At 31.6% G+C, this 9208-nt stretch overlaps 1 protein-coding gene across 1 annotated transcript in view; it reads left to right on the top strand.

The window, feature by feature from the left end:
- Positions 1-4503: 4503 nt before the first annotated feature.
- The window catches only part of Pex13 (peroxin 13), a 33479-nt gene continuing 28774 nt past the window's right edge, over positions 4504-9208 (top strand). Inside the window, exon 1 of the mRNA XM_067264877.1 lies at positions 4504-4719. Coding sequence (XP_067120978.1) covers positions 4652-4719 — 68 coding nt within the window. The 5' untranslated portion in view covers positions 4504-4651. The remainder of the gene's footprint in view (positions 4720-9208) is intronic.

Here is a 9208-nt window from a genome sequence, read left to right as displayed (position 1 = left end):
TCATTTTGAGGACAGAGATGAGTTTTAAAAAATAAAAACTGTAAATGCTAACAACAAATAAAATCTTTAGTAATTCCGACCCCACTCGATATATGACACATCACCACCCTGTATCTTTCCATTCCCTCGACCTTTAACCGCCAATGTTTAATAGCATCAATTCCCCTTATATAATCATAAATTATCATGCCAAATTTAGTGCCTTAACCTTTACCCCATCCTGAGATATTAAACGAAATAGAAGCCAACACACACACTCGAAATTTTTTGCCTTTTTTGAGTCCAGGTCTCAAAACGTGGAGATTTGCGAAAACCTCAGAGGATCAAATTTGACACGATTTCAATACTTTCCCTTGTTATACACGAGCTTGTCAGTTTTTGTAGATTTCATCAATATCAGGTCTACATTTTTTTTTAAAAACTCTTTCCGCCCTGTGGGCACTAAGAGGGCCTCTATTAGCAAGCCCATTATGGGTTCGTCCAGATCCACAATGAGGCGGCCTAATTAAAAAATCGTCTAAGTGTGTCATTTTAACAAACCAAATATCATTTTTAAGGCATTTTATAAAAGCATTTGTATCTTTATTGAAGAAAAAGGCCAACAATTCATTCTTAAGTTCTAAAAATAGATACAACGCTTGGTCCTGTATCTTACTTTAATGTACAAAAGCAAAAATTTATTACTGAGCTTCCATAGATATTCATTTTTTTTTTTTAAGCATCTGAAATGATCTTGGCCTGATGTAAGTTAACACATTTATAACTTGGTTTAGTATAAGTTACAACGTTGCCGGCAGTGTTTTTAAAACTAAAGATATTCTATGCAAAACCATTGCTTAGATATGATATTTGAGATTTCTTGTCTTTGCAAGGTAACAAGAGAAGTTCACTGCAAAATGCAAGTTGCGTTTTGTCTGCGTTGTAAATGGAGAATGTTATGAATATAAAGGTTTGAGGGTATTGGGAATTTTGTAAACGGAGAGGAATACTCAAGTTTTGACACATGCACTTTATTTCTTAGAGTGCACTGTTTGCACCATAACAATATTGTGAAAAGTTATTATAAAGTTTTCTTAAAAATATGCAAAATACCTTAGGTGGGCCCCATTCCCCTTCTCTCCCCTAATGACTTTCCCGGTAAATTTTTGACTGGAAGCTTTTGATTAGATATCTAGTGTAAGTAAAGTGAACCTAGTAGTGTAAGTAACATGAAACCTAGTGTAGTAAAGTAAAGTAAGTAGTGTAAGTAACATGAAACCTAGTGTAGTAAAGTAAAGTAAGTAGTGTAAGTAACATGAAAGCTAGTGAAATTACAGCTAAAAATGATAAAAACTTTTCTGAACGTTTGTTTACTTTCTGACTCCAATCACGTGACTTTGCAAGACATTGGTTCTTCGCGGGGAAATCCTGAACGGACTGTTATGAAAGAACGCTCATTGGTTGGTATCGAGTGAGTCAATAAAAATTACTAATGTGAACGTAAATGACCTATAAACAAGAAGTCAATTAATTAAATAAAACGAATATTAAAAATTTGGGTGTAAATTTATATCAACTCTAGTACTTAGTTACGACCCGTTTACTCAGTATGTTGCGAATAGACAGAGTAGGGACTGTACTCTATATTACATTATTTTCAATTATAAAATTTTATTTTAAATAACATAGCTTTAAAACTTAAAATAAAATAATTGAAATTAAAATATGTTTTCAGTCCACAAACAACACATTATTATTTAATAAATCTTCTGTTAAATATATTTTCTGTTAAATTGTATAACAACATAATGTGACTACTTATCACAAACACGTTCTACAAATTGGCACTGATCCGAGAACCACGCTTTAATGCTGTAATTACAAAGACTTAAACCACTGAAAAACTCAAACTTCTTTGATCAAAACTTACAGAATACAATACAAAGATATTACATTCTATTTTGAGACTAAATTTTACCAAATATAATTAAAAATATAATTTAAAAAAAGGGATGACATATTTACAAATATACACAATAATTCACGCATTTATTTTTGTGTACCAGCAACAATAATTTTCTCCTGTCTGCTCTTAATTTAACTTCAAATTGTGACTTCTCAAAATGTATCTAAAAAATTCAGTTTTATTACGTTACAAAAATTATTGCAAATGAATCGATAAATCGATAAGAATAAAATTGAAACTTATCGATTCGTTAATAATTAACACAATTAATTTATATTATTTTGTAAGAATTGAAGATATTTTTAACTTATATTTTGCAAAAGCTTCTAAATGTTTAATTATAAAATCTCTTCATCATCCAAGTTTTTTTAATACTAAAAAAAATCAATTATTCTTATGGAACTATGTGCATTTTTAAAGTAATGATTTTAAAAGATGCTTTTAAATGATTTTTTATTTAAAATATAAAAATTAATCGGGCATTTATTCAGAAGCGTAAGCCTGCATTTTTGAAAAAAAGGCTCAACAGTTCCTTTTTTTTCTGAATTTACTTATATTCAGTAAGGTTTTAATTACTATTTAGAAGTCGAGTTATGTATCAGTTTTATATACGGTTTGTACATACTCAGCTGCTTTCCGTCTGGACCCTATAATTTTAAAACTTTATATTTATTGCATTATACATACAAGATATAAATATAAAATCGATACATTAATTAAAACATTTAAGTGTGGATTAACCAGCCGGGCAATATTCTATGCTGTTGCTTTCGACTGGTTGTTTCTTGATCCGTCCTTATATTACATTAACACACGTCTTAATAAATTGCAATTTTTGTACATTTTATCCATAATTGCTTTATTTTTTCTGACGACATAAAAATAAATGCTTTCAAATGAGAACAGCTTAAATTATTACGGAGGGGTGGTCCGACCGGATATGTCGGTCCCCGTCCCTCACCACCGGGCCGCCGCATTGTGAGCCTAACCCCTAACCGAACCCATGACAGGCCTGCTAAAAGAGGCACTCTTAGTGCCCACAGGGCGAAAAAAGTTTTAAAAAACTAATTAAATTTGACTTAGATAAGATTATAAATGCACTGGAAGAGTTAAGTGAAGTAACAGAAGATTTTCAGATAAAAAGCAAATGAAATTCTCTAGTAGAATATGAACTTTTTTTTTTTAACTCTTTCCGCCCTGTGGGCACTAAGAGGGCCTCTTTTAGAAGGCCCATTATGGGTTCGGCCAGGACCACAATGGGACGACCGGGTGGTGAGGGACGGGGCTACGGAGCGGTAGGCTGCCACCTTTACCGCTCGGCCATTCGGCCGACTAGAATATGAACTTAAAGAAATTGAAGAGCAAAGTGCCATTTTCTTTACAACTCTCCTGTATTAAAGACAACGAACGAGGATGATCTTAAGAGACATTGTATGGATTTAGATTTGACACTGAAAAATGGTGAAGGTTTATACGACAAAATTAAATTATTTTGTGCCGTACTCTGCAATGATGTAACTAATGCGACTCCGTTACTGTGTTTAAATATGCTGTCTAAACTGCACAATTCCTTCCCGAATCTAACTATTAGTTGACAAATTCTATTAACCATCCATATTACTGCCACATTGGCTGAACTAATTTTTTTTCTAAATTAAAAATAATAAAAAATTATCCATGCACGACTATGTCACAAGAGAGAGTGTCTAATTTAGCGTTATTGTCAATAGAACACAAAATATGTGAATAGTTAGATTTTAATGATAGAATTAAGTATTTCGCTAAAATAAAAGCACGAAAAATAAATTTTACAATGTAATTCTTTTTAATTAATAATTTCTTCTCTTAATTTTTGTCTTATATTACAAAACTGTAAAAAATTCAATAATTATATAGTTTTATTGTTGTATTTTTTGGTTTACGTAGATTAAAGAACTAACTTTATTTAAAATTTATTTATTTCAATAAAATTGTTGTAATAATTATATAATGTATATTTTTGAAGGGCCCCGCGTTTTCTAGCGGCGACCCCAATTGTAAGTATCCTTCGAAAACAGCGTTGATGGAATACGTTGAATTTCTAAGTAATCTTTTTTGTGTCTTTCCATATTTCACAGTCATAGATTACAATTAGAATGACAATGATGTTGTAGAAGCCTATCTTAGTCGCTACACTAATTACTCGTGTTGACTGAGAGTCTGAAAGATCGCTGATGTTTTACCAAGTCGGCGTTTTATATCAACTTCAACACCTCCATCTCCTAATATCATGCTACTAAAGTAGCAAAACTGCTCCACTTCCTCCATTGTTTGACTTTCGATTCTGCTTTTTATTGTGATGACATTATTTTTGTTTTACCACTGATGATCTCACTCCCGCTACAATAAAACATTGAAATATTAAAAAAAAAAAATTTAAGAATGTAGAATAAAATAACCCACATTTTATATCGACCTAATATTTAATAAAGAGAAATAATAATAATATAAAACTCCCATACAAATTAATATTCTAACGACATTATAAAATCGAATTTTAAATAACCACCAGAGGGTTAATTAAGAAATATCGTCTGTGACGACTGTGAAATATCGTTTTGCGTAATTTAAAGTATAGGAGAATTTTTCCCATAAATATGGATTTTTGAATGTATTATGTAGATTATTCGGCCGTTTATAATAAGAGAAAAGACTATAATATATAAAATGACGTCTCCATTAAAACCTTGGGAAATGAATCGACAAAACATGGGACATTTTTCCAAAGATCAGTGGTAAGGACAAAATATTTGTTTATTTTTAGATAATAAAGGTCGTTAGGGTATAAAAGAACATACTGAATCTAGTGAAAAAACTGTATTAACAGCATTAATTGTTTAATTCTTAATTAATACCCAGTTAGATGCTTTTTAATTTCCACAACAAATACCTCATCTCGCGCAGAATTATTTATTAATCCTAACAAACATTTTCAACCTGTTCTAAAGGCCATTTTCATGGGTTTTTAAAAAGCCGTGGAACATTTATAACTATTCTTTTTGAATAGAATAGTTAAGAATGCATTTAAAATTTGAGTGATTTTATTTTTATAAAGCAGTGTAAATATGTGTAAAAACAGGTTATGTTAAAGGAAGTAACCCAAATTAATGAATTGCAAAATAAAGGAAAGTACGATAAAATCTGATGATGCAAACAGAATGAAAATATATTAGTTTTATTGTCAGATGCTATTTTTACATAATATATAAATATAGAGTGGTCCGGTAGTTAATTAACTGTGTTTTGTTTTTGTTCCAGGGTCATTTGCAAATATGAATTGGGGGATACTATAGATTACCACCTATGGAATTTTGGGTCTTTGAGTATATAACTGGACTTAGGAAACCGAGACAAGTTCAACGATACCCTACTTTTGGACCAGAGACGAAAAATAATAAAGTTATCATATTTTTTTCCAGCGATCGCGCGATGATAGTGAGTTGTGTTGCTCTCTTCGCTAAGTCGGCCTCGCTATCGCGATCGGGAGTCGTGTCGCTTGCTGTTAAAATTGCCTTTAGTAGACGTTTCCCCCTTTTTTTTACTTTGTTCAAGAACTACCATGAATCAATAACTAGTGACGCTTAGCACATGGCGGCCTGCCGGCGGCTCCCCTCTGGGAGGTCAATCGGGAGCACGAACAGTGGGAATGGCCGCCATGTTTGCTGCCATAAGTAACATTAACCAAAATGGCAATCGCGCAATGATCGGAAGTCACGTCGCTCTCTCCGCTCTCGTATCGCGTGTTAACCTCTCGTGGAGATGACCGTAGTCCGACGTCATGGTTTGCAGACTATACTGCAAGATGGCAGTACTAGCAACTATGGTGCCGTCTTCGTGAGAGCATTAAAAAAGTATGGTAACTTAAAAAGTATGATAACTTTTTTATTTTTCGTCTCCGGTCCAAAAATAGGGTACCGTTGAACTCGTCTCGGTCCCCCGAGTTCAAATATATAATCAAAGTCCTGAAATTCCATAGGTGGTAATCTATAGTACACCCATATGAAGGGTGACTAGGTTTAGAATGTGCTTTTTTCTTTTATGAAATAGAAGAAATTTGATAAAAATATATGATTCAAGTGTTTTAAGTATTTTAATAGGACAGAAATTTAGTTTTATTATGATTTTTGGGTTCAATTCACATCTCCGAATGAGATGGGGCCTTATCAGAGCCATAGATCATGCCCGTAGGAGTAAAAAGTGTCGAAGGAATTGATGGTCTATGTTTGATTTTCACAAGATATAACCCCCTGAATAAGCCTATCTGAAATTTTGAAGATCCCAAAAATGGGGTAAAATTTAAAAATGAAAAACCCCAAAACTATTCCACAAAACAGTGTTAAAAATTGATTGTTTTCCACTTTACTAGAGATGGCTAAAAAGTCATAAAACGTGTGAAATGCCATTACACCAACTAGTTCTGCAATGCAATTGGAGTCACACTGTATGCTCCATTAAGACCTATCGCTGGTTTACAGGCTGATTTTGGGGGGCTGTATCTCATGAAGGGTCATGTGTAGACTATGAGTTTTTTGTGCCACAATAAGAATAGGTTGAAAAAAAACACTGTAGTAAATCAAAATAATATCACTAATGGCAGCAGCTGTACTCAAATATATTTGAATTGTTTAATATTTAGGATGATTTAGTTCATTGACTTAAGTCACAGATAATATATAACTGATTAGCATAAACAAACAGTCGACAGTACTTTGACCTACTTATTTAGGCTTCAAGCTTTTAGTTTAATTAATCTTTGTCTAATGTTACTTTTGTATTGTATAGTGTTGTCACCTTTTCAAAATCCCTGACATGGATGGCAGATCAGGTTTGTTCGAACACAAGTCCCTGATGCCTGCGCAATGTCATTTTACCATGCGAGGAATAATGTGAATTGCATGCCAGTTCTAAACCAGTTAGGACTTGTGGTGTAGGAGTAACTTAAATTAAGAAATGAAATAACTTGGCCTTACAGGCAGAGCAAAGAAGCAGGAAAAAAAAAGATAAAAAAAAAGGTAGACAGGATTTCTACGAAATCCCAGACAAAATTAATGGTTAACCCGGACAGTGAGTTAAAAACTGGACGGATGGTAACACTAGTATTGTATTATTTATATACAACATGCAATATATTTCACTCACACATTTTTTGTAGACCCTATAGACTGTTTAAAGTGAAAAATATTTCTATGTATTATTTTGAACTTATTTCTTATTTACTCATTTTTTAGAAATAGAAATTTTGTTTTGATGATATAAATTTCAATAATTCACTTTTTATCATTTGCAAATTTTTTCAGTTTTAAATACAGGTATTCAAAAGTTTTAGAGGCATATATGTAAATATATACATGTTTACAGACTACTTTAATTTTTTTCAATTTTTATTTAATTTGCATTATATTTAATATTAATTTTTCTGTTCTGTTAAGTAAAGTAATATTTGTACTGACATTTGATATCAGTTTGTTGATTTTATCATTATCAAACTTTAATCATATTTGATTTTATTTCATATAAAAAAGATGATTGTTCATTATAAATTTTTATATTATAAAATCTAAATGTATATATTGTTGCTAAACTGATAAACCCCTGACCAGATGAACTGTATTATAAGAATTAATGCTGAGTCCATTAGACTCAGCATTAATTCTTTGGTTTAATAAATATTTTTTTTATGGTATTTTTATTTTAAGCAACATTATTAATTTAATAAAAAAACATGTTTTTATTAATCCTTTTGTAATACCATATGCCAACAAATTTTACTTGGACTTATTATTTTACTGAATGTTCACTGCATATACTATTGTTATAAACATCATACCATTGTTTTTGCATTCAAGACTTCTTCAGAGCACAAAAAGCATAATTTTTCTTTTGTGGTTCTTCCACTAGAATGACCTTCATCCATAGAAATAGCGTTGAGAAATTTATTCATTACATTGAATGTTACTCTGTGTAGACTGCTAGTACTTTTTCTTCATTCAGTGTGTGAAATAATCAAAGTGTTTGTAAGTTCCTTCAAACAAATTTGTTGCTTTTTATGTTTGTTACCATTTCAATCTGAGTATAAGTTAGACCAGACTACATAAGCAGCACACAACAACAGACTAGTACATTCAGAAAAAAAAAGCAAATGGCTAATGATTTGTCTTTCTTTTACTTGTGTATTCATGTTCTACTTGGTCTAACATAGGGTTTCTGGGCAGGAAGGAATTTCCACCTGTTCTTGGGAATTTTTTCATTTTCCCATTCCCAAATCCTGAGAAAAGTTGGTTGGGAAATCGAGAAAATCAGCTCCTAGAACCTAGTAATACCCACAATGGAAAATAAACGTACTACTCACAATGTATCTTTTAGACATTTTTCCTATTTATTGCTACCTAAAGTTACACTGTGTTACAATATTACATGACCCCAGAATCAGATAACACGTGATCTGCTAATTTTAACTCTTGTAAATTGAACACATTTGATCATGTAGAACAGAAACAGTTTGTGTTTACACAGAAATATTTATTTTCACAACTCAGGATTTGACTACAAAGTCATTTTCAGGTAAACTAACTAAAGAAGTATAAGGTAGCTTACCTTTATATGACGTTACAGTCAAATCCTGGGTTGTGAAAATAAATATTTCTGTGTAAACACAAACTGTTTCTGTTCTCCATGATGAATCATTTTCACAAAGTGACGGCCAATACTACCAACCACATTCAATCAGTTTGTTTGCAGCTGATGATTGTGATGTATGTGAGTGTTCTTAGCTCTCAGCTGCTGTGGATATGTCAGTCTATTTAAAAACAACTTGCACTGCTAATATTTTATTTCAATGTTACAATAATTTCCAATCTCATATCATAATGTTTGGTGGCACTTTTTAGCTATAAATATTCACTGCACAATATAGGTCTTTCTTAATTTTATCAATTATTATTTTTAACAAATACATATTTTAATATTTTTTTATAGATTGTCATCACAATGAGTAAAGAGTGTAAAGAATGTTGGGAATATTTTAGAAAAGATAAGATAACGAATCGGCTCATTGCCATTTATGCTCCAAAACTGCTATAGCCTGAAAAACTGCTATATACTGAAAGATTATTTCAGGAATTCTCAAGAATTCCTGAAATAATCTTTCTAATCTAGTAATCTAATCTTGAGAATTCCTGAAATAAGATTTTCCATTCTCAATTCTCAAATGTTCCAAAATGTTGG

Source organism: Centruroides vittatus, unplaced genomic scaffold (genome assembly GCF_030686945.1).
Source record: "Centruroides vittatus isolate TY-2023 unplaced genomic scaffold, ASM3068694v2 contig_1048, whole genome shotgun sequence".
In the NCBI taxonomy this organism is placed as follows: domain Eukaryota; kingdom Metazoa; phylum Arthropoda; class Arachnida; order Scorpiones; family Buthidae; genus Centruroides; species Centruroides vittatus.
Note: the sequence above shows the minus strand (reverse complement) of the source record. Positions and strands in the feature narration are given on the sequence as shown.